The sequence below is a fragment of the Mastomys coucha genome, unplaced genomic scaffold (genome assembly GCF_008632895.1).
Source record: "Mastomys coucha isolate ucsf_1 unplaced genomic scaffold, UCSF_Mcou_1 pScaffold8, whole genome shotgun sequence".
NCBI classification, from domain to species: Eukaryota; Metazoa; Chordata; class Mammalia; order Rodentia; family Muridae; genus Mastomys; species Mastomys coucha.
In genome coordinates, this window is record NW_022196914.1 from 64,217,700 (window position 1) to 64,245,144 (window position 27,445).

The 27,445-nt window shown below is 35.2% G+C and overlaps 1 protein-coding gene across 8 annotated transcripts in view; it reads right to left on the reverse strand.

Moving 5' to 3' along the window:
- Erbin (erbb2 interacting protein) overlaps positions 1-27,445 on the reverse strand; it is a 96,147-nt gene that overhangs the window by 26,437 nt on the left and 42,265 nt on the right. For all 8 annotated transcript variants that reach the window (XM_031360268.1, XM_031360267.1, XM_031360261.1 and 5 more), the window contains 12 exons: positions 26,345-26,434; positions 24,977-25,033; positions 20,529-20,592; positions 18,425-18,499; positions 17,764-17,908; positions 16,433-16,505; positions 15,998-16,127; positions 15,584-15,699; positions 12,789-12,858; positions 8,271-8,370; positions 2,692-2,813; positions 2,053-2,226 (listed from right to left, as the gene is read on the reverse strand). In XM_031360268.1, the coding sequence (XP_031216128.1) occupies positions 2,053-2,226; positions 2,692-2,813; positions 8,271-8,370; positions 12,789-12,858; positions 15,584-15,699; positions 15,998-16,127; positions 16,433-16,505; positions 17,764-17,908; positions 18,425-18,499; positions 20,529-20,592; positions 24,977-25,033; positions 26,345-26,434 (1,216 nt within the window). The remainder of the gene's footprint in view (positions 1-2,052; positions 2,227-2,691; positions 2,814-8,270; positions 8,371-12,788; positions 12,859-15,583; positions 15,700-15,997; positions 16,128-16,432; positions 16,506-17,763; positions 17,909-18,424; positions 18,500-20,528; positions 20,593-24,976; positions 25,034-26,344; positions 26,435-27,445) is intronic.

Sequence of the window (27,445 nt, forward strand, 5' to 3'; positions counted from 1 at the left end):
GAAAGCAGTGGTAAGAGGAAAACTCATAGCTATAAGAGCCTCCAAAAAGAAACTGGAGAGAGCTTACACTAGCAGCTTGACAGCACATCTGAAAGCTCTAAAACAAAAAGAAGCAAATACACCCAAGAAGAGTAGATGGCAGGGAACAATCAAACTTAGGGCTGAAATAAACCAAATAGAAACAAAAAGAACTATGTAAAGAATCAATAAAACCAGGAGCTTGTTCTTTGAGAAAATCAACAAGATAGATAAACCCTTAGCTAGACTAACTAGAGGGCACAGAGACAGTATTCCAATTAATAAGATCAGAAAAGGGAGACATAACAAAGAAATATATCTTAAAATAACTATACTGTTTGCTGAATATGAACAGTTGAAAATATTGAAATCATGTTCTACAAACATCATGGAAATATTATTGATAATTTTTCTCATTGTGCTTGAAATTAGCATTTTATAATGTTTAACTTCAAAGAGTTTTTGCTATTTTGAAAGTTTAAAATATACTTACTGATAAAATAATTTCTCTCAGCAGGGTGGTGGTGGCACATACCTTTAATCCCAGCACTTGGGAGGCAAAGGCAGGTGGATTTCTGAGTTTGAGGCCAGCCTGGTCTACAGAGTGAGTTCCAGAATAGCCAGGGTTACACAGAGAATCCCTGCCTTGAAAAAACCAAAATTTTTCTCCTAGAAACACTGATAATCTTTTTTAAGTAAACTTATAGTTAGACAATGTACACAAGTATATAATAAATACACTTTAGATACTCTCTTCATTATGTCAGGTGGTATCATATAAAGGCTTTTGAATATATTTCTTAATGATTCATTTTTAATATTTTATGCTCTTTTACTATTCTTAATTCCCAAAGAATATTTTTATGTGTTGAAACAATTTAGTATTCAACATTAGATATAGGATCCTCCGTTATGGATAGTATTAAATGTTCATTAATGATATTTTTAGGGTATGAAATTATATGAATATAAAAGTTGAACATATTTTTATGTATTATTTGATTCTCAAAATACTCAATATTATTAATGTTTGATGTACAAAATGCATTTAAATAATAAAAAAAATAAGAAAAAATTCATGAATGCTTTTGAAACATTCCAGGGAAGTATCAAATATCTATAATATCAATTAATTAAAAATTGAAATAAAGTAGATCAGTATCATTAAAATAAGTAGGAAAGAATATTTCCAGAATAATTCTCTGATAATCATATCTTACTATTATTATTATTATTATTATTATTTTATTTTATTTTTTTTAAAAGACAAAGTTTCCCCGTGTAGTCCTGGCTGTCCTGGAACTCAGTCTGTAGACTAGGCTGGCCTTGAACTCAGAGATCTGACAGCCTCTGCCTCCTGAATGCTAGGATTAAAGGTGTGTGCCATCACACAGAAAATATTATAGTTCAAAGCCCTTGAGTATCTTTGGTTTGGTTTGGTTTAAATTTTGTTTTGTTTTTTTTTGAGACAGGGTGTAGTCCTGGTTATTCTGGAACAGGCTCTGTATATCGGGCTGGCCTCAAATTCAGAGATCTACCTGCTTCTGCCTCTGCCTCTCAAGTGCTGGGATTAGAGGCATGTGCCAGCATCGCCCAGCAGACAATGATTTTTTTTTTTTTTTTTTTTTTTTTTTTTTTTTTTTTTTTTTTTTTTTAGATTTATTTATTTACTATATGTAAGTACACTGTAGCTGTCTTCAGACACACCAGAAGAGGGCATCAGATCTCATTACGGGTGGTTGTGAGCCACCATGTGGTTGCTGGGATTTGAACTCATGACCTTCCAAAGAGCAGTCGGTGCTCTTCCCCACTGAGCCATCTCACCAGCCCCAATGATTTTTTTTTTAACAGTTATCTTGATATTATCCTGATATAAGATGAGCAATGGGGAATTCAAAAAGTTCACAATTTAGGCATCTGAAAACAAAACTACAAATTAACTAGTATATAATTAAGACTACCATATCAAATACATCAAAAACTGCAGGAAACTGCAAACACTTTAGATCATTACTTGGAATTGAATTTTCTAACCTTCACACCCTTATCCTTATTTACAACTTGCTGATCTTCATGTTGTTTCAAATCTCTCCCAGACTCTTCATTAGTCTCTTCATCTTTTAATCTATGTACAATGGTTTGAACAGTCTTGACCATATTCTTAAGCTCATCTGGGTATGGTGTTGGATATCTCTTTAAGTTTCCTTCCTAGAGAAATAAGAGAAACATGAAATATTATTAGTATTTCTAATGTCAATCTCAGAACTTAATATATAATCCACCTGAACTGTGAAGACAGATGATGGGTTTTTAAAAAATTCTGTTTTCTACACACACACACACACACACACACACACACACACACACACACACACACTCTTCAAGAGTTTTGTTTATTTTTCTCTTTCTTTCTCCCAGTGCTAGGGATCAAACTCTGGGCCTTTACATGATAGACAAGAGTTCCACTAGTGAGCTCTATTGCTCTCTGAAAATACCTTGTAATGGCAAATTTATACTGATCTCAATTTTTCTTGTAGTGAAATAATTTGGATTAGTAAGTGCTTTTAGAGTAAGCAATGGATCCAATCCTTCTTTGTAACCACAAATAGCGTAATGTAGGTATACAGTCCCAACGTCAGTCAGCACACCTGAAATAAAAGCTAGCGGACTCACCCTGGGAGGCGCTTCTCTCTCATCTTTGTCTTCATCACATTCAAATGCCACTTGAGCCCGCTGTTTTCTCTGTTCTTCCCACAATGCAGGATTAAAACTTTCATTATCTGATATGAACATAACTAGAGGAAAGTAAAAGAAAAGCTACTGTATTTTACAATAATCACAGAAACTATTACTCTTAATCTTCATTATAAAAATAAGTCTAAGGGGAGGTGATAATGCATGCCTTTAATTCCAGCACGCAGAAGGCAGAGGTGGGTTGATCTCTGTGAGTTCAAGGTCAGCCTGGCCTACACAGCAAGTTCCAGGACAGCCAGGGCTACACAAGAGAAACTCTGTCTTAGAAAAAAACAAAAAACAAAACACAGAAACAAACAAATGAAAACAAGTCTATGGCAGTTAAAACTGGTCCAGAACAACAGCAACAAATTCCAGGTAAGAAATAAGCTTTGGCTTTAAGATTTCTTCACCATGATCAGTGTAACTTTTATTTCTGAGAAGCTGATTTGGTTTTTGTTCTTAGAAGGATTCATGAAGTTCCAATTTAAACAATGCAAATACATAGGTTTTGTGTAGGACCCAAAAAATTTAAGACAATAAGGTTACCACATCTTCCAATTTTAGAATTTGATTTATCATTAATTTATACTAGTTTAGAATTTTGTTTAGCATTAATAGCTCAACATGATGGAAGGATAAAAGAATTCAATGGTATAATGAGCTATTTTGTTATAAAATAAAATGAATTACTTTGGTAGCGATTATATACAATATAGATTACACTAAGTACACAAAATACATATTCCACATAAAAATATAAGAAAACTTTATATTTAACACAAACTCAATCATTCTTTATCCAATTAGATATATGATGTTAAACTTCAAAGACTTCTACAGGTTTTCTGAAATGGCTTAAAGTAATTCATTCAACTACTATATATCACTCTATGAAAGTTATACAAAATATTAAAATTTGACAACTTTACTCATTTCTAAAAAGAAATTAGAGTGGGAAAGTGAAGGCAAATGTTTCAACATGCAGTTCATACACACACATTCCCCCCCCCTCTCTCTCACACACACACACACACACACACACACACACACACAGAGTTCCTAAAACATACAAACATGGAAAATGTGAGTATGTGTGCAAATATGATTTACATCAGTTCCTTGTTTGGGTTTTCTTTTCCTTCATAAATTGCCATGTGCAGACTAAAAATAGCATAAAACAAAAAGGAACAACAGGACTGGCATTTTGTGTGTGTGGTTTTATATCTTGTTATGTGTTTTGTTTAAAGATGGGACATCCAGTTCCCTATGTAGCTAAGGATAACCTTAAATTTCTGATCCTCTCACTTTCACTTCTAAGTGCTGAGAATGTAACACAACCCCAGACCATTGTGTGCTAGTTGTTGGTTTGTTTTGATTTTTAGTTTTTTCTGTTTTTAGAGATTTGTTTATATATTTTACATTATGAGTGCTCTATCTGCATCTACACCTGCATGCCAGAAGAGGCCATCAGATCCCATTACAGATGGTTGTAAGCCGCCATGTAGTTGCTGGAAATTGAACTCAGGACCTCCAGAAGAGGGTTATTAGGCTTAGCCATCTCTCCAGCACAATGCACTAGTTTTCAAAAGAGGGTCTCATGATATAGCTCACTTTACCTCTCTAACATGCAATACTCTGCTTGCTTGATTTTTTTCTGAATGTTGGGATTATAAATGTTTTTGTTTCCATGATTAAGTTCAAGATTTTGATTCTAACTACTTTGTGAGTTGCTTAGTATTTACTTAATGGACTATTTTTGCTCAAACAAATGTGGACTATGATTTATTGTTCATATTTCTTTGTGGTATCATCAGAAAGGTAAGAGATATATTTCAGTTGGTACAGTGCCTCCCTGAATTCAATTGCTAGCACTAAATGAACCCATAAGCCAGGCAGAAGAGGGGCACTATGCCTGCAATCACAGCAATGTGGAGCCCAAGGTGTGACATCAGATGTTCAAGTTCTTCCTCACATACAGATGAGTTGGGGGTCAAGTAGGCCTACAGGAAATCCTGGCCCAGAAGATAAAAAAGAGGTAACTAGAGCCGGGCAGTTTTCGATTTTTTTTTGCTTTTTCGAGACAGGCTTTCTCTGGATAGCCCTGGCTGTCCTGGAACTCACTCTGTAGACCAGGCTGGCCTCGAACTCAGAAATCCACCTGCCTCTGCCTCCCAAGTGCTGGGATTAAAGGCGTGTGCCACCACCGCCCAGCCTAGTTCCAATGTGTTTTAACTGATTCTGCCTCCAGTCGATGTCTCCCTGCCACCCTGGTCACATGGGATGGAGGGCAGGAGTTGGTTAGGGGTAAGTTGCTTTTGACTTTGATAGAAACTGCTTCTAAAAAATCACCCATAGACAGTATATAGAAGGACCACAGTGCTGGGATTAAAGGCGTGCGCCACCACCGCCCGGCTTGCCAGGCAGTTTTCAATAATCTATTTCTAGGATTCATACAAGTAACTCACTTAAGTTTCTTAGTAATTTAAATATACATAAAACATTCATACATGTGTGCATGTGTGCATGTTTATGAAAAGGAAATTTTGTGGGTCATTTCTCTCCTTCCACCTTTATGTGGATTCTGAGAATGAAACTCTGATTACCATTCTTGGGTGGCAAATATTTCTTACTCACTCACTGAGCCATGTTGATAGCCATTGGGTAGCAACTGCAATCACCAGGCAGCCTCCAAATGCTTAAGAGTTAAAGTATTTAACATAAGAATATACTCAGATTTCCAGAGTTACATTTAGTAACTCTGACCATTATTCTCATTCTCAATAGTTTCTGATTAATTACATGTCTTATTATTTTGAATAAGCTCCTTATCACTGAAGGTTCAGGGTACCAGGTAGTATTATTTCCTACCATTACTTTAGAGTCTAACAAATCTGAATGTTGAGATATATTCATTTAGCACTCTAGTATCTGACTACAGGTTTTCTCTTTAAAAACTTGCTCATATCCTGAATAATTCAAATGTGTGATGCTACTCAACTATATAATTTTATAGTTCTTAGACATCTTTAATCCTAATGTTAATGTTCATATCACCTAAGGGATTCATAACTATGGTCACACTCAAAACTTTCCCACCTCTTTGTCACTGAATCATCCATCTACATATTAAGTCACATCCCTGATTGTTGGTAAATGCTCAGGGTTTTAGCCATCTTTCTTTTCCAACCTGCAAAGCCACTTCCTTCTTTTACTTCCTTCTTTAATGAAGCTTCCATTTCATGATACAGTAGTCATTACCAGTTCCTTCAAATGCCCTTTCTCCAATACCAGAAGCAAATTTCTTCCATATCACTGTTTTACCTTCATGGAGGGAAAATGTAATAAAAATTCCCAGAGAGGCATTCCAGACTAATATTCCCCCACAATACTGTTTTCCACACTACCTATATTACAGATATAACACGTACCTATATAAAATAGGTAACTTAGAAAATAATTAGGTATTTCGTTCTCCCTATTTAAAACTAATTCCACTAGGACAGGAATGGTAGTACACAGCTGTAACCCCAGTATTTACGAAACAGATGCAGTTGATTCACTGTGAGTTTCAGGAACTCTAGGTCAGCCAGGGCTACAAAGTAAAACCCACCCCTAGACTGAAACCCTCATGCCTATTCTTTCAAATTTCCTCACCATTATCTACTTTTGGAGTATAAAACCCGAGGGGTTTTACTTAGCTCTATTAGCACTTGTCACATAGGTTGGCAAAAACAGAGTAAGCTCAATGTAAACAAAGAGTGTTTCTCTCAAGGTGTAAAACTACTACTGAACTGTAACATTCACTATCTGATTTACTGCTTTATTAAAAATAATAAAGAAAGATATTTCTTTGACATTCAAAGGAAATTCATCATCGTCTTGACAACCCTACTGTCTCCCATAGGTTCACATTTGAATTCTTGGTTCTTAAGTGGTACTACTTTGGAGTCTGAAATGTTAGGAGCTGGGCTACTACTTTGGAGTCTGAAATGTTAGGAGCTGGGCTGTGCAGGAAAAACATGCTTCTAAAGGTAACACCATGTCCCCAGCCCCACCTCTGCTTCTGTGATGCCCTGCCATGGACTTCTCTGGGTCCACTTCTGTCTGCCTCGTTAAGATGAAACGAGACCTCTGAAACTATGACCTAAGGCAAAACCTTTCTTCCTTTGTTTCTCCTGATCTTTTTGGTCATAACAATGCAAAAGCCTGGCTGATACAGTAAGAACCTGTGAGAGTCCTATAAATAATATCAATATATAAGAATCAAGTAATTATTCTTTTGGCAGTAAAGAATGTTAGTACTTAAAATATTTGTAAGAAATGAGATGATTTCCTAGTTCACAAAAGATAACATTTTAATGTTCTATTCACAGACTAACATACTATTTTAGTAAAGTGCCATATAATAAAATATTTATGCTGCTAGCACTCAAGAATAGGCTAAAAGTAGTCATAGACAGCATGTAAGTAACTGGCCAAAGTTATTTAACGAGGAGGAAATAGAAGCATAACCACCTACCTTGCCATGGCATACTTTACTTTTATTTTATGTGTATGTGTGTTTTACCTATGTGTATGTCTGTGTACTATATATATATGCCTGGGTCCCAGAGTCCAGAAGATGGATTAATAACCTTGAACTGGAGTTACCAACAGCTGTAAGCTGCCAAGTGGATGCAGAGCACAGAATCTGGGTCCAGTGGAAGAATAGAAAATGCTCTTAACCACCGAGCCATCTTTCCAGCCCCCTCGCAGAATATGTGTTAAGACTAACAATGAATTACACTTTTCTTCAACATTATATATTGAGTTAATTTCTAGTAACTTCAGACCTAGCTATTTTCACTATCTTAAAGACAGACAGACAGAAAAGATACATCCATCCATCCATTCATACATACATACATTTTGAGTATAATTTTAAAAATGTTATACACACACACAGAACAACATATGAATATATGAGGCTGGAGAGATGGCTCAGGGGTTAAGAGGACTGGATGCTGTTCTAGAGGTCCTGGCTCACAACAATCTATAGTGGGATCTGATGATCTCGTCTGATAGATATACTAGAAATAATTGGGTCCTCTGTCTTCACACACTAATCCACAAGTACACACTTGGGGCCAGTACGAAATAATATATTCCTTCTTGCTGGGCAAAACTCAGGAAGTAACTTAGCAGTAACATATAATAACAGATGACCTTTATCTAGTATGTAGATTTCAAGGGTATTATATACTTTAGTACAAATTTCTAATCACACAACATTAACAAGCATTCCTAACATTTAGTTAAATACTATTTGAGATAAAGCTACAAGTAATAACATTATCAATGTACATAAAGAAAACACACCTCTAAGTTCAACTCAGAGATGTGACATACCATCCAACTAATTTACTGAAAACTTTTGGATCAATTTACCAAACCCTCAGTGAACTAATACAAAGTTCTGGAGCTAAGACTCTCTTGCACTTGGTCAAGGAGAAGGGAAAGGTCGCTGCAGTGCCTACCGTCTTCAGTCCGTGGCTGCTGAGGGAACATGTAATTAGTAAGCACCACCTTCTGAGTCTCTGAGTCACTTTCTTTTTGAAGAGGTATCAGAGGTTTGGACTAAGGAAAAAAATAAATGGTTAATTTTTTAAAAAACCTACAAAAATACATATCTAAAAATTCTTGTAATTAACCACCACCAATTTTATAAAGTGTCAAGGTGCAAGCTAGAAAAACAATGAACACTCATTCGAAACCACAGAGAAATCTAAAAAAATGCAACTTAAATATTAGTAAACAACAAACTCAATATATCCCAATTATCACTGAAGAAAAAATTTTAAGGATATCAACAAACCAAGACTATCTATGACCTATGAATTCTTTATTATACAGTACTTTTACTAATGGAGTTATAAAACACATTTTCTATCATATTATTTTGTCTCCAGTATTTCCTTTTGCAAAAATACTTTTAAGTGAAAAAATATTTACAAGGCTTATACTAGTTATCTAAACATGTATTCCAATCAGTTGCTAAACAGACAGCAAGTTGAAAACTGTTTCTGTCTTACTCTCCATCAACAGTATTCACAAGACACTTGTTGGAGGTGCCAGGTATTTTAGACTTCATTCTTTTCTTAGTATCTTTCTCCTAATGGTTAGCAAATGCTGTTAATTCCTATTTTAAATATGCACACCTAAAATTCTACCTGTAACAGCCTTAAGTGATTCCATGTAGATAGGAACTACCTAGTCTTCTCTTCTATTTCCTTATCAGCCACTCTTTGGACAAACTCTTGTGAAAACATGATTTTATCCTCAAATATTTTAAAATTTTTGTGGCCTCCATCTTGTTAAAAAATGAACTGTTCTATATTTTCAAATTCTGATCATATTACTTGATGTCCTCAAATAATGGAAGTGGTAGCCTTACTCTTTCTTAAAGACCTGTTTTCTTGAAATCTCAAATCCAGGTCAACTCTTCCATGCTGTTTTGCACAAGCCTGGCAGTGGTGATGACATTACAGTGCTTTGGGCTCTCCTGGTCTATATTCCATGTAACCTTGCACTCCTGAACTACCAACATCGTCTGGTTTCTAAATTCAATTTTTCTTAGTACTACCAATCCCCTCCATCCCCTAAGACTTATCATCCAGGAGAAGCATGCTTAATTAAAAAATTTAAAATATCCCAAAAATTTGAAAACACTAAGCACAGACATGATTGTCACAAGTAGAAAAGAACACATTTGACCTCAAGAGAGAGTATGATAAAAACACAGAAAATTAATTTTTAAATGCTATGTAAAATTCTTTTTAGGATATGTAGGTAAGCAATGCATTAGACACTAATAAAGTTTATATTTAGACTTTGCTTTTTATCTCATTAATTGTGATTATTAAAAGAAAATTTAAAATCTCCACACTATCATCCTAAGCATGTAAAAAGTCAGTCAGTCTGCATTCCCACCTTCCTTACACCAATTATTTCCACAGTCATAGGTAATAAGTTCAGCTGATACAAAGAATAACAGACATACTTTTGGTCCAGTAGTTTCTTAGTGTGCAAAGTAGAAAAGAAGACCCTTGTAAATGGCATTATCAAAATTATAGTGCATTTTAAAAAACCAATTTCCCGGATAGTACTTTGCTATTATTCTTTTATTACATGATCTACTGTACATACCAAACCAACACATTTAAAAATGGGTGAACTGAATGGCATATGAATTAAGCCTCATAAAATTTATCACTGCTACTACTTATAGAGTACATGGACAGAGAAAATAATTTAATCAAACTTTCCTAGGCCTAATATTGACCTGTAATCTCATTTAATTTCAAATACTCACTCAGTTCTCTTGCCCGAACATTTAGGATGTCAGTATTCTTGCCCTAAATCTAAAAATCACTCATTTACCAAATACTTACTCTAACAGCATTTTATTTTAAAGCACTAAACTCTAGACACAAAAGGCAGCAAAACAAATACTTAACTTATTTCTTGAGTTGGCAGTATACAAAAGGGTCGATACACCTAACAAAGCTGGCTATTACAAAAGATGGAGTCACAGGCTGACAAGGTGTAAGGTATACTAGAGAGCACAGAAGACTGGCTTCACTTACTATTTTGATAAATCAGGACAGCATTTCTAAGAGGTTTAACATGAGGAAAGAATAAGGTAGGTACAAAGAATGTTCTCAAAGAGAACTCATTTGGTGGAAAGAATGAATGTGTAAGGAGTAAAGAAATAGCTACAGCATGAATGAGACTTTGAGGCCTAGGATAGGCAGAAAACCACCAACATAATTTAAGGAGGTTAGTGCAAGGGTAAGATAGAGATCATGTGAGTTACAGTATTAGGGTGACATGGGGCTAGAAGGGGAAGCAGTAACAGGAGGCAGAGACCCAGTACAAGGCTATGCCAATATCTGAGTCAGCACCATCCATTTTGTAATTATCCAGTAGCTATACATTTTTTTTTTAAGGCAAGAAGATGATATAGTGCATGATTAGTATAGAGGTGGCTCTGGGTTTGAGTCCTATTGGGAATAGGGGGGGGGGAAGCTGGACAAGATGGCATATGCCTGTAATCTGAGCATCCCACATACCAAGACAAGAGGAATTTAAGTTCAAGGCCAGTATGGGCTACATAGCAAGTTCCTAAGAGAAAAAGTTGGGGCAGGGAGAGCTCAAAAGAAATAAAAATAATTTCAATAATACACTCAGTTTAACCTTATTAAAAACATTACAATTTTCAGCATAGAATCCAAAATAAAAATTGTAAATGCAAATTTCACATTTTTCTGATCACCCCAAGGCAAAAATTTAGAATATACCTAAATATATAGCATCTGACTTTGGATTAACCACACATGATACTCCTGGGTTCTGCACTGAACAGGGAAGGTCACCATGAAATGACACACGCGAGGTATTAGTCAATACTCTGAGAACTCAATGATGAACTGGACTGTTGTACAGTAATGGGAGTAAAGACTGCACTACCATGTCTCACTCCATACAACATTTCTCAGTGAACTAAGGTTCCCAGGAAACATCTGGGGCAGAAAATGGTATGTGTTTTAGGGGGAGCTGAATCTGAGATAGCTAAGTATCAATATTGCATAGATACTGGGCTATATTTATGATTCAGACACAGATACCAGGCTAAAGATATTGCTAGAAACAATGTTGTGGAAAATAATTGGAAGGATAGTTTACAGAAAATAAAGCAGAGGGTTGTCATTCTGTACGCCACTGAGAAAAGAGCCAGGCCTGAAAAGCAGAGTCATCAAGTAAGCAGCAGAGGCAGGTAAGATCAACAGGCAACTCTCCAAACCCTGGGGGGCTGAGAGGCTGAGGGGCTAAGGGGCTGAGGGGCAGAGGCAGGAGGATCTCTATGAATTCATGACTAGTCTGTCTACATAAGCAAGTGCTAGGCAAGTCAAAGCTGTACAGAGATGACCCCCAACCTCTATCTCAAAACACCAAGTAAAATAAAGTATTTGTATCACGAAACTAAGCAAACTAGTAACACTCCAACTCTGATCTTTAGGATAGTCTCAAAATTAATCATAAAAATATTATTTCTGTTTTCCACTACTATTACAGACTTTTGCTTAATTACATCACAACAAATCTGCAAAATTATTCTTAATAGTTAAGAAACTAGTCTAATGGGGCTGTAAAGACAGCTCAGAGGCTAACAGCTCTTACAGTGGACCTGGGTTTGGTTCGCAGCTCCACATGACAGTTTACAACCACCTGTAACTATAACTCCAGGTCTAGGGAATCCTATGTCCTCTTCTGATTTTCTCAGGTTCCATTCACACACACATACATTCATGCAAAACACTTAAGCCAAACAAAATAAAAAATCTTTAAGAAAATAGAAGTCACCCTAAGTGTCCATTAATGAATGAATAGCTAAAGATATACACATAATGAAATAAAAGTAAGCCTTTACAGGAAAGGATATCTGTGATACAGAAAGAAAAGTATCACATGATGTCACTGAAAGAGGAAAACTCACAGACAGAGAGAATCCAACATTCCAACAGGGACTTGGGATGGGAGTGTATTAGGACAAGCTGGTTCAAGCACACAGAACTGACAGAATAACTTCAAGAGCTCTACTGTACACTATAATAATTTCAGTCAGAAATACTTTATCACTTAAAATTGCTGAGATTTTATATGCACTCAAAACAAAGTGACAATGGCAGGAAGTCATGCCAAACAGAGTAGAGTAGGACTTCCTCATCTTTATACTTTTTGTGGGTTTGCTAAAATACAATAAAATTTTTTACTTATATATCTATGTGTAAAGTGCTTCTAAATACAGTTAAGATAAATATATTTTTATATGTGAACCAGGTATAACTGTTAAGTGGCTTTATACAAACTAAAGAGTATCATTATATACTTGGAATACAATATATACTGTTACATATGAAAAATACATACTATATATATTGAAAAAATATATACAATTGGAATTACAGCCAAATTTAGTAGGTCAGAATGCTCACCTGATTATCTGACAGCCACATAGCAGTCAACTGTTGTAGCTTTGTAAAGCTAAAAGGCAAATTCTTTAACCTGAATGGAAAAAAACAACAAAAATTAAACTTAAAAATGAGAATGTTTAAATGATAAGAGATTCCATCAGAAACAGTGCTATAGCACTTCCCTAGCATGGACCCTATCTTCTTACCTCCTAGCACCAAAAAATAATGAAAATGAAGATACAAGTCATCTGAACAATGCTATCGAATGGTATATTCAGGTAAGATTAAAAAAAAAAAAGAAAGTAAAGCCAAATGCATACTTTTATACCAGAGAAAAGGACAAAAACATTATCTAGTCTTAAACACTATATACCCCAGCCCAGGGGAGGCTGTATTTCCTGAGGGTGAGGAGTATCTCTGTCACCAATATACATGAAAAGTCACCTCCAATATTAGTACAAACCATTCTAGACATGTCTGACAACTTGGTTCTAGGACTGAAACGTTAGCTTGTCTAATAGTAGCTTCTGTACTTTTTTTTAATAAACTGAAAATTCAAATCTGTTAAAAAACTAGGGGCTGGTGAGATGGCTCAGCGGGTAAGAGCACCAACTGCTCTTCAGAAGGTCATGAGTTCAAATCCCAGCAACCACATGGTGGCTCACAACTACCAGTAATGAGTTCTGACGCCCTCTTCTGGTGCGTCTGAAGACAGCTACAGTGTACTTACATATAATAAATAAATAAATCTTTAAAAAAAATAAAAATAAAAACTGTCCATTCCATAAAGAAAGGCAAGGCCACCATGAGTACACACTCACAAAATTGCCTGTGTTTTTGTATTGAAAGAACCAAAGCTGTAATAAGAAGTCTTGGAGAGATTGTTTTTAAAAACACTGCACTGTTCTGTATTTTAGTGGCCCATTATTATTTTACGATGATAATATGTAAAAACAAAGTGACATAAGTGCTTATTAGTGTCCAATTAAAATAGGCTTGTAGTGGCTTGAAAGAAAATGGCCTCCATAGGCTTACAGGGAGTGGTACTATTAGGTCACTACTGTAGCCTTGGAAGTAGATGTGAATTTGTTGGAAGACATGGGTTGCTGGGCTTGGGCTTTGAGGTCTCAGAACCTCAAGCTAGGCCTAGTGGTTATGTCACTTCCCATTGCCTACGGATCAGTATGTAGAACACTCAGCTCCTCCAGCACCATGCTGACTACACGCTACCATGCTTCCTGCCATGATGAAATGGACTAAACCTCTTAACTGCAAACCAGTCCAATTAAATGCTTTCCTTTAAAAGACTTGCCATGGTCACAGTGTCTTTTTACAGCAATAAAACCCTAAGACAAGGATCCTATTTAAAATAAAATTTTTACTTCATTGTTGCTACCTTAGGCTTAGCAAGTCTTCTGTGCACACCTTCGAAGACAGTGTTGGAACACCTAGTACTCTAGTTTGGGAAGGAAAATTATGACATAAAACTTTTTACAGAGACATAGATTCCTTTTAAATAAATGTAGCTATTAGAATATTGTTAACAAGTCAGAATATTATACTAAATGCTCTACTTTAAAATTTTTACATGGGCTTCAGGTTTCCCCTTTTATCTATACCTACTATACTATTCCAAAGGGATGGCCTTCGTATTTTGTAGAGTACTACAAAATAAAGTATAAAGCATTCCACAACTGTTCTTTAATTAGCCTCAATCGCTGTGGTGGTTTAAATATGCTTGGTCCATGGGAAGTGGCACTACTGGAAGGTGTGAGAGGAAGTGTTGCACTGTGAAGGTTTTTGGTTTTTTTTTGCACAGTTGTGAGGATGTACATGAGGATGGAAATATCGATGAGTAATACTTTCCAAACCATATTGTTTTCACCATGCTGGATTAAAGAACACAAGACAATGAAAAGGGCAAAACATCCAAACTCAGAACATGAGGAATTTTAACTCAACTTTGAAAAGTTTCACATAAGTTTTGGCTCTTTTTTTTTTTTTAATTAGATATTTTCTTTATTTACATGTAAATTTCTCCTTTCCCAGTTTCCCCTCCAAAAAACAAAGAAACAAACAAAAACAACAAAAACAAACCCCTGTTGCCTCCCCCCTCCCCATGCCTGCCACCCCACCCTCTCCCACTTATTGGCCCTGGCATTCCCCTACACTGGGGCACAGAACCTACTGTGAAGGCTTTGAGGTCTCATAGACATGCTTAAGTCTGGCCAGTGTGATCCAGGCCCTCTTCCTAGCTGCCTTCAGATCATGGCTGCAGCCAGGCTGACATGCATTCCACCATGATGACAATGGACTGAACTTCTGAAACTGTAAGCCAGCCTCAACTAAATGTTTTCCTTTGTAAGAGGTGCTGTGGTCATGGTGTCTCGTCACAGCAATGAAACTCTCACCAAGACAGTGTCTCAAGCTCAGCAAGCAGCGTTCCAGTCTAACAACCTCAGCGGCCAATCTGCTCTGCACTCTGGTTATCAGCTGTGTGAGTAAATCTCATCCCAGAAAAACAAACACCAAAAGTAGACGAAAAACTTTGCTGAACTTTGTTCAGCAGCAGTATTAAGATGAACTTGGGACTTCAGGAAAGGTCATATAATAACAAGAGAATAGAAATTGTGTAGTCATGTTGGCTCAAAATGAACCATGACAATCATATGTTGAGTAACAATCATATATATTTTGTTCATTCTTTTAATTAAAAATTTAAATATACATAAAGAGAAACACCAACTAGTGTAGTATTTCATATGAAACTTTAACTTCATCCAATGTATTCTATAAGCCAACTAAAGATTACAAACCTGTTATCACTTAAATTAATGACTTTTAATTTTTGCATATCACCCATTTCCTCTGGAAGTGTCTCTAGTTTATTAGAATGGAGAAACAGCACAGTTATATTTTTCCAGTTTCCAATCTGTAAGAGAAACAAACTGGAGATCACAAACCTGGGATATAAACCGATAAAGGAATATTAACATCTGAAAGTTGAGAAAAATACTCTTTATATTTACAAAAATAATACTTTTGTAGTAACTACTCCTTTTAAATTAAAAGGAAAGTGTTTAGGAACATCTTCAAAGTTTCATAGCATCATATTATTCAGATAATACATAACTTGATTAATAAACTATCTTAAAAAGAAATAAAATACCAACATACTTAAGATATTTAAAAAGCACATAAAAATCTAAAATAAATGTAAAATCCCGTACCTCTGGGGGTAACTGTTGTAAGTAATTGTGATCTGCAGCAAATGTTCTTATGTTTGTGAGCTGTCCAATTGATGAAGGCAAAGCTTCAATTTCATTGAAACTGCAATCCAGTTCTTCTATTGACCTTAACCTTTAATTACAAATGGAAACACATGGTTTTTAAAGTCTGTACTATACTCAAAATTTAAGAACATATTAACATGAACTTTAGTAAATAAACGTAATAAAATTTAATAAAGTACTAAATGTTATCAATAATAAATAATCCTATTTTTATTACAAAAATAAACCATTTGCCAATTATTTATTTTAAATGTTTGTGGAATTGCTTTAGATGTTCCTTATGTGAACCTGTAAATATCTGAAATGCATGCTGAGATGCATGCTGAGTTAACAGTAACATTTTCCAGGTCTACATGTTTACACACAACTCACCCTCCTATTGAGTCTGGTAGATACATTAATTGGTTTTCATCTATTTTAAGAGTTGTGACATTTTTCAATGAACCTATTGAGAAAAAATAAAAAATCAGTTTCAGCTTAGATTAGAAAGCAAGTTCAGCAATAGTCAATGTGAAACACTTTAGATTTAACATTATCAATAAATCTACCTTCAGGAGAAACTATCCCAACATCCTCCACTCTCTCTTGCCCAACACTTTCTAACTTCACGCACCTCACCTTGTGTGTGTGTTTGTGTGTGTGTGTGCTTGTGTGTTGCACACATGCACTTGTGGAGAGAAGAGGTAAACCCTGGGTATACTTCCACAGGAACCGTCCTCCTTGTTTTTTGAGCCAAGGTCTTATACTGGGACCTGGAGCTCATATTAGTTACACTGGTAGGCTAAAGAACCCAGAGATGTGTCTTCTCAGTGCTGAGAACAGAAGTGCATGCATCACAAGGTTGGCTTTTAAAGTTAGTGCATAAACTCAAACTCAAGTCCTTATGCTTGCCAGGTAAGCCCTTTACTGATTATCTCTCCAGCCCCCAAACTAAAATACAAGCTACTAGACAAGAAGACATGTTGACTCCATTGTTCACTTTGTCTGCATCATTCACATTCTTAAAGCAATGGCATGGCATGGAGAAGAATTAACTCCAATTTGCTGAATGAATAAAGAAACAGCAGTATGAAGGATGTTTATCACTAAATAAGAAAATGGTATATGGAAATATGTTTCAATTCAAATTCTGAAAGTACTGATTAAATGAGAATAGAATTCTAAAACGTAAGTATACTTGACTTTAAAACAACTGGTACACGTCAACTGAGAGGTATTTTAGTTTTTCTATCACATCACATTGAAGATTTAAGTTTTTTAGACTTTTCATCAAAGTGATCTATCTTTGTAATTCCTCATCAAATAAACAATTTCAAAATAGATTTAACACAAATTCTAGATCCGTTGCAAATTTTTAAAAGTCCTTCTTCATTTTCTTATCTGTCAGTAAATAGTGAAATAATTACAGTTTCCAAATAAGGGCTAGGAATCCAAGAAAACTGAGGAGGCTAGCTTCGTTGTGAACAATTTATTAAAGTTATAAAAATGGAATTTGCTCAGGATAAATAAAAATAGCAACAGTAGTAGTAAATCGTGCAATGGAGCAAGCACATCAGGGAAACTACCAAGTAATATTTATATGTGGTAGTACAGTAAAATATTAATAGTAATACTGAGTTTCTATGGAAGTCTTGAGTAAAAAAAGAAGTCTTTAATAATTTAAAAAAAAAAAAAAAAAAAACCTGTTTGAAAGCAATACAGACCAATAGTCTCAGGTAGCTGCTGAAGGGAATTACTTGATAAGAGAAAGTCCTGGAGGTTTTCACAAGTTGAAATTCCTTCTTCAACCATTTCAATATTATTTTTAGAAACATCCAAGTATGTGAGCTGTCTCAAACTACCAATAAACTATAAGCAAAAGACAAAAAAAAAAAAAACATTATTACAGCAAATAATTTTTAAAATTTAGATGACAAGAATATCAAGCTTCAGTTAATAATTAAATCTGAATGTTTTCTAAATGTAACCAGACCAGTTTAATAATAAAGATAAGGATTCATTTTAGTCAAGCAGTTATGGTTTTCTTGGAGAATTATTCATGCTGTTCTGTCTTCTTTAGATATGAGAGCATGTAATTTCTCAGTTGATAAAGCAACATTTTAGTTTAACTATTTCTAGAAAGACTGAGTTGGTACTGAAATATGTTTTTTTAGTAGTAAAGGTCACTTTAAAAAAATTTTGTTATGGAAGTTTTTAGATTTTAATCAAGAATATGTGCATGTTTTTAAAAAATTATAATTTGTTTCAAACTGCTTAACAAACAAATCACTAAATGGTCAAAAATAACTTTTAAATGTGAGATTCAAATACTGAAAAAGAGAGATAGTAATAAATGATGAACCATTGAGATTTTCATATACATACCCCTGGAATAAAAGTCAGTCTATTGCCATCCATCCAAAACTCTCTCAATCCACTTAGTTGTTCAAGTACTTCAGGCTGTTTACATAGGAGGGGAAGAAGTCAATTAATTTCCATGACTATGTATCTGGCTCAAGAAGCACCCTGGAATTTCCAAGGCAATCTTTAGTTAGAACAGTAAAGGAGAGACAAGAGGGAAGCACTGCCAAGGTGTGTGCTTGTGTACGGAAGGAACCATTGTTATCATCAATGGGAAAACCAAAGTTTTCAAAAGTAGATTAGATAACATTTGTTTAAGCTTTGAATTATAAAATTGGATCATATACTTACATAATAATTAAATGGGACCCACTATTTAAAACTGTGTAATTCTCCCCCTGCCCCGTGTGTGTGTGTGTGTGTGTGTGTGTGTGTGTGTGTGTGCGCGTGTATTTGAGTGCATATGTGCATGCAGGAGGCTAGAAGGATCCAGATCCCCAGAACTACAGTTACAAATTGTGAGCTGTCCAATATGGATGCTGGGAACTAAACACAAGTTCTTTGACTGAAAGAGGAACATGACACCAATATATTATGTAAACTCCTAGTAGAAAATCAGAATATGTAAAGCGAAATTATATAGAGTACTGAAGAGCTAAACTCACTAACCCCTTCATGTTGCTGTGAACCTTTGTATTCAAGTAAACTTGCTCTCTGGCCATTTAAGCTTAAGGTTTGAATGTCTCCCTGAAATTGTTATGTCCCTTAGCCCAAAGACCCACATGTAAGTATGCAGTGGTAAAGGATACTATCATATCCAACCAGAACAGCAAGAGCCATAGGTTAACTTCATACAGTTCTTATTTATAACAAATATAGGCAAGTCTTCGAGGTGTAGCAATAACTTTTAAGAGCTTGATTTTTGTTTAGCTGCCCTATCACGTGGTGGGAGTACTAGTGTACATCTCCTGGCCTATTCTCCCAATATTAAGGTTGCTTTTTTTTAAAAATTCTGAGTATGACATTAAAACAGATTTTTTTAAAAAGATGATTCTGAAAGCTAATAGGATTCACAAAATACAGACAAAAGATAACTTAGGAAGCAGAGCATGCACTTTTCAAAAGTTCACTTTTGCAAATATAGGGAAATCATTCAGAAATCATCTTTAAACAGAATATGAAAAAGTAGGCTAGACCAGTGGGGAAGTAGTATAAGTAGTAAAAGTGGTAAAAGTGGATGTCTCAGGGTTAGGAGAACTACTGATCTTTCAGAGGACCCGAGTTTGATTTCCTAAACATGCTGGCTCACAAATATCCATAACTCTAGCCCCAGGGGACCCAGCATTCTCTTACATCCTCTTCAGGTGCCAAGCATATAAGTGGTATACAGACAGACACACATGAAGGAAAAACACCCACAAATATAAAATTAAAATAAATTGTGCAAAAGTACTTTAGAGAAAGTATAAGGTATTCCACGGTACTTTACTGACTGTAGTTCAATGCACAAAACACACAAGAGAGATTCTTGTTCTCAACATGATTATTTAAAAGCTGCCATAATTTTGAACTAAATTGTAAACACAAATTTACATGTGATTTTCGGTTACTGAATACCTCTTTTTTAAAAAAAAAAGGTACCGGACTTATTTTTCTGAGCTATTTTTAAAAACTTAAATACAAAAACTGTATAAAAGTTTATACAGTTCCTTACAGATAGTAAGTTCACTTAGAATACAGGAACAAACTCAACTGACAGATCTCAATGCAAACTCAAAAATAATAGTTGCCCCCTCAATAATCTTCCTTTTAACAACTAAGTAAAACTTGGAGCTATGTCACATAAGCCACATTTGACAGCTCCCTCCACCTACTTGTAAGCTATCAGATTTTCTACTTACACTAAAATATTTTTGGTATCTCTTTCACAGACTTCTTATCAATTTACTATTTTGTCTAACCATTTGTCAGACTTTTTTGTTGTTTTTTTACTGGACTGGAGAGTTCAGGTTAAGATTTAAAAACACCCCTGCAGTTTCACCTAATTTTTAACAGAAATGTTTCCACTTTCACATCATATTCCTGATCAAACGCTGGACTCATGGTCTGTGAAACTCGGAGGACTTACCACTTCAGTGAATTCATTACTTCCCAAATCCAGTCTTTCCAGCTGGGTCAGTCTATTCATGGTTCTATTGACAAAGTGACAAAGTAACAAAGAATTAACCACACAAAAATATCAATTACACAGAAGCTTTTAAATCTCCTGGTTTAAAACATACCCATATAATGTAGAAATCTTTCAGAAGTTTTGTCAAGAATACAAGCAGAATTAGATACTAAGTTTAAATTAAAGCAAGAGAGGTTGTAGAGACAGTGCCCTCCTTACAAGTACTCCTCCTTTCCCCAGAGGACTTGCAGTTCCAAGTCTCAGCACACACATGGTAGTTGACAACCATTCACAACCGTAGTTCCAGGAGATCCAATGCCCTCTTCTGAGCTCCACAGACACCATACATACATATGGTGCACATACATACATGCGGCACAAACACTCACAGATGAAATGGGTACATATAATAAGAAAAAAATTTAAAGCAGTAATATATCATATTCAACAATCCCCAAGATGTCAATACTTCTTTGTAAAAAAAAAAAAATTTAAAACAATATCAGGGGAGTTGGTTTAGAGAATCTACAGTCAGTTCCCAGCACCTACATGGTGGCTCACAATCACACCTAACTCCAGTTTCAAGAGATCTGCTGCCATTTTCTGACCTCTGCAGGCACCAGGCACATTCAGGCAAAACATTCATATACATTAAATATAATAAATAAATCTAAAAACAAATTTAAAATAATTTAGAAGAATATAATTCTGAAATGAAAGAAATTGTGTCATAATTTTATTTCTTCAACAAAACATGTTTTAAACAAAATTATCTACAAATTCATTCAAATGTGTATTGATGTTTTCAATTGCTTAATTAGAAAAACATCTCTTTATATATACTGAGGCACTACCACCTTCCAGGTAAGAAAGACCGTGTTCCTTACACACTAAGACTTTATAGTATAAGATAAAATAATATGACAAGTTCATTGGGCTACCATTAGTATTACACATTCAAATATTATTGTATTGGAAATAAAACTTTAAAAAACAAGGGACCTTAAAATTTTAAAAAATGTAAGAATGAACAGTAAACTGTGTTAATATATTCTTCAACTTTCAAGAAAAGAATGTAACAACACACATAGCAAATGTAATAGAATTATGTCATGGGCCAAAACTGAAAAAAGCCACTTTTCTCCAATCTGTATATTTTAAACAAAACATTCAATCACAACCTCTTTAATTCATTTCACAACTTGATAAAAGTGACTTTTACATAAAAGTGACTTTGTTAAAGATTACATAAGAGTGCCTAACCTCTGAAGCTACAGTTCTATTTCCCTTATTCACATCTATGAAGCCTATTACTTCTAATTTCCTCCCTAAAATACTACAAATAATATCCAGTGTCTTTCTCAAATGTATAAAGTCCCATGCTGTTTTATCACATTGATATCTTCAGACTATTATAAAGCTAGATGAGGCTCTGAGAAAAGTGAAGCAGGTTGGGTTGTCAGGAGAAATAACTGAAAGAACACAGACACATTCTTGTTTTGACATTGTCAAACTGACAAAATGGTAGAAATTTACTTGTAGCAATTGAATACATAATAAACAGTTGGGCAGTTTGAAGAAATGAAACCTACTACTTTTGGGCCAGGGTACAAAATGAAAAGCAAAGTATTGGAAAAGATCAATCATAGTGTCCTGGAAACAGTTTAAGGCAAATTTAGAAATTGAGAGTAATATAAGTAGATGACAAAAAGTCCAAATCCATTACAAGTACTCAGCATTTAACTCTGTTGTTTTGAGCAACTTTGATTCTATTTGTATACTTCAGAAACCTCAGGGGAAAAATTGCATACTAGAATAAGAACATGCTGCCAATTCAAAGAGATATTAGACTGCTTCTGAAACTTATCAGTACCTTTCAGAATCCTTCAGGGATTATTAAGTTTTACTTAACTGTAAAGTAAAACAAGTTTTTCCACTGTCTTAATCACACACAAAGATCTAGAGTCTGCAAGATGGGTCATTAGATAAAGACACCTGCTGCTACATCTAACAGTTTTAGGTCTATTCCCAGGAGAGAACTGACTCCCTCTCACTCTATCCACATATGCATGTGTGCATGCATGCTTGCTTTCTAAAATTTAAATCTGGTCACACAATCTAAATACATACACACATACACACATATACACATATATAATATTTTAGAAGTGGCCTCTGCATTTATACCTTATAAAGAAAGTTACAAAGATTTTAATTATACAGCTTTTTTTAAAAAAGGAAAACATGTATTTTCAAAATCATTTATATAACCACGTGAATCTTCAAAGAGTTAAAAATCACAAGGTCTGTAGGCTACAGCTTGCAGCTATATGTTGTAACTTGGTCTCTAGCCTGTAGTATACTCAGAAGTGGTGGAACCTGAAGTTCAGTGTTAGAAACTTAGACTAGGGGAAGGTAAAGAAGGGGCCATAGGAACTTGACCACTTGACTCCTGTTTTTCTCTTTCCTTCCAAAATGTCACACAGTGATCACCTTTTTCTACCTCAGCAGAGTGTGCTGTTCTCTACAAGGCCAAAAGCCAGGGATCAGCCAACTACAAGAAACATACGACATGATGAGCTGCACTAAACCTTTCCTCAAAGTCTGTATCAGAGCACCAAGATGCCAGCAGGGAGACACCACACGCTGACTCTCGAGACTGATTCCCAGAGCCCACATGGTGAAAGAAGACAATAGGCTCTGGTATGTAAGTCATCTTCTGACTTTAACAATGAAATCATGGCATGAGCAAACAGAGAGAGAGAGAGAGAGAGAGAGAGAGAGAGAGAGAGAGAGAGAGAGAGAGAGAGAGAGAGAGAGAGAGAGAGAGAGAGAGAGAGAGAAGGAGGGAGGGAGGGAGGGAAGGAGGGAGGGAGGGGGGGAGGGAGGAGGAGAGGGAGAGGGAAGGAGACAGAGAGCAATAAGTGGAAACTGCACTTCTGTTTTCTATCAAAGTTTTGGGGTTGAAAGTGTCTATATTAGTTGTGTTTCTCATTGCTATGATAAAATACTTGAGTAAAGAAAAAAATTTAATCAGGCATTTTGTCATAGTGAAAGAAAGCTACCTTTTTGTCATTAGCTATTACAATAAATATTTTTTTTTAGCTTTTTCACATCTCTTCATACCTAGGAAAGCTTTGAACTAAACCAGTACCAAATCAGTAATATATACCTCATAAAGTCATAATATAATTTTCTAGTTTATACTTATCAGCATGATTACAAACTTCATCTGCATAATAAAGCAAGCCACTAGGCTTAACACAGTTACTTGTAACTAAAATCAAATGGTCTCTTCTCTCAAAGACATATAATCGTGTAGGGGACATACATACATGATGTGTACATGTTAATCAGGGAAGAAGCGTATAACAGAAAAAAGACATTAAAATTATTTAGTATCTATTATAAAGCAAGAGCAGCCAGAGAAAATTTAACTGTGGATATGTTCTCCTAAAATTTTATTTGTAAATATGTATGGTAAATAATATTTGACTAACCACTAAACTTTATAGTGACGCATTTAAAATTCTATTATTTGTTTAGTAAATAGCCAAAGGCTACAGTCTATTTTGAATTAGAAATAGAATTCTGCCTTGTCTTTTAAATGGTTTAAAATTACTATTTGTTCTTTAAGAATCTATATGTTCTTGATGTTAGCTTGTATTAGAGAACCACTCATTTCTAGTTTTACAAGACTATATATAAAGCCATACAAAAAGTTCTGTGGTGTGGTGTTTTGATAGGTTTAGCCCTCAGATTCATGTGTTTGAATGCTTGGCCCACAGCTAGTGGCACTGTGAGGAGAAAATGTGTCACTGTGGGGTAGGCTTTGCGGTTTCCTATGCTCAGGCTCTGCTGAGTGAGAACAAGAGTCTCCTCATGGCTGCCTTAGGATCAAGATGCAGAATTATTGGCTCCTTCAGCACCATTTCTGCCTGCACACTACCATGCTTCCCTCCATGGGGATAATGAACTGAACCTCAGAAACTGTAAGCCAGCCCTAATTAATGTTTTATGTGAAAGCTGCCTTGGCATGGTGTCTCTTCACAGAAACAGAGCCCTAAAAAAGCATGTAAGTTACAAAACTTCATATGAACATTTCATGAATCACTCTTAATAATGTAAATGAGCTCTAGCACAGATTCTGTCTGAGACTCATATTTTCTGAATATAAGATTTTCTGTGTCACATATAAGATCGTGGTTCAAAGAGGTATGAAATCAGTGTTATCACGCTACTATACACAACACAAATAAGCCCATACATTTTTTTATTTAATAGAAAGAATTATATAAAAACATGTCTTCCAAAATAACATATACTTGTATTTTAAATAAAACTACTTCAAGGCTTAAGAATGCAAAACTCTAAACTGGATTTGGAAGAGTAACACTCTGACTTACTTAGGCAACATTTTCAACTGGTTTTCTCTAAGTTCTAGTATCTGGAGTTTAGTTAATCTGTAAAATAAAGAACACATCAAGACAAAAGAATCAAACACAAGGAACTGCATTAACAAGTGCCACATTTAAAGTAAAGTAGCAGCATCAACAATTACTACATGCATAGCAATGTTGAATGTGAAAGAGAGGGAACAAGAATTGTAATAGAGCTAGGCATCCTTTAAACCCAGCACTCTGGAGGCAGAGACAAGTAGATGGAAGCCAGCCTCCTTTACATAAAGAGTCCCACATCAGCAGGGGTTACATAGTAAGATCTTGATCAAAACAAAAACAAACCAAACAAACAACAAGTAACACTGTGTTCCTCAAAATTAAAGTGAGAGAGAAAAAACTGAGCACAATTTCTTTTTGTTTTGCTTTCTTTTTTTTTCCTCCCCTCCCACCCCCCACAGACATGGTTTCTCTGTGTAACAGCACTGGGTGTCCTGGAACTTGACTTGTAGATCAGGCTTGCCTCAAACTCACAAAAAACCACTTGCCTCTGACTGTGAAGTGCTTGGATTAAAGATGTGCACCACCACAACTGTTGAGCACAATTTAAAAAACATTATGTGCATTATGTGTATGTGTGGGTGTTCATGTGCCACAGCACAAATGTAGAGGTCAAAGGACAACTTTATGCAGACCTTTGTGGAGTTCTTTCTTTCTACCTTTTAGGGCTCAAGGGTCCAGCTCAGGATGCAAGGCTTTTATTGGCAGGGCCTTTTCACTGGCCCCAGGCAGACCACTTTCATACATTTTCAAAGGGACAAAGTGTTTATTCCTAATTGTCAATTCTAGAAAAAATTGTATGCCTGTTACTAAAAAATACCTACAAAACTGCCTACTACTCTACTATTATAGGACAATAATACAAATGTCTAAGAAGAAATAAATTAAGGGAACATTAAGGATCATAAAGAAAATTTACTCTGACACTTGGGGGTGGACACATGAAAGAGACCTCAGAAAGAGAACCCCTCTCTTAAGAACTTTAATTCTCAAAAGGAAAACAGTTAATTGTTTAGTCACTTTAGAATTTTATAAATGCTAACACAACATTCAGTGTCTCAAACACAGATGCACTGCTCACATTGAAGTATCTGACCTTGTCAGCTTGAATAGTATTTATGCAACTGGCATTCACTGTCTATTTGGAGTTGTAAATCTGAGTGGAAGTAAGTCAGGGAACTGTAAGAATTGATATATTTGGGAAAATTACTAAAGAAATTCCTATGGACTGTAATTAATAAGTGTTACCATTTTAAAGTTGTATGAACATTGCAGAAGCTAACAATATAAATATCTTTAAAATAATCTATAATTTACCTTCCAAAATTAGCTGGTAAGAATTCAAGGAAAGCATCATTCAGATATAACTGGGTTAGGTTTAGCAGCTGAGAAAACCCATCAGGGAGCCTATAGAAAATATAAAAGAATTAAATTAAGTACATTTAAGATATCAGTTATGTTTTTACTATTAGTTATCTTTAAATTAAGCTGTCTTTTTCTAACAACTTACTTGTTATAAAAATGGTAACAGTATGTCTTTGTAAAAAGGAAGATAAAATGTCTTAGTATCATAAATCTGCACAAAATATTATATTTAAAATGAGCCACAAACACAAAATTATATGCAGAGTATAACTATGAAAGAGCAAGTACCTTTTTAAATATATCTCATCCAACATAAATTAAAAGGATTGGGGCTGGAGAGATGGCTCAGCGGTTAAGAGCACTGACTGTTCTTCCGAAGGTCCTGAGTTCAAATCCCAGCAACCACATGGTGGCTCACAACTATCTGTCCAACTACAGTGTACTCATATACATAAAAAAATAAGTAAATAAGTTAAAAGGATTATATAAGGGATTTCTAAACAATGCAGTAAGATGAATGGCTCTTTGTTGTGAAAACTGGTCCTGTAGGATGTTAAGCTATAAACTTAGACTGTACAAACTTAGATACCAGCAGCATCAGTATACACACACATACACAAACACATACACACACACACCCCACGTATATACACATACATACCACCACACAACACACACACACAAACATGAAAACACAAACTTACATGCCCACTATGAAAAGCAAAATCTCCCAAAATGCTAAATTTTCCCAAGGATTAAATAGCCAACAGTTAGACACTGGGTTTATATTGTTTTAAGTTTCAACGTTTAGGTCTATAAATGATTACAGTTATAGAGCTTCATAATGAGCAGAGGAGAAACTGAACAAGTGAATGACAGATTAAGGCCAGGTAAGAACTTGTTCTTATTTTATTCTTCTATTCACATCTGCTCATAAAGCAAGTTACAGATGTCAAACTTGATGCTAGAAAAAATAAATCCCATTGCATATCTATTTCATCTTTGATATTTGTCCTGGATTATTACAGGCATAAAATCCCCATGCAGTAAGAT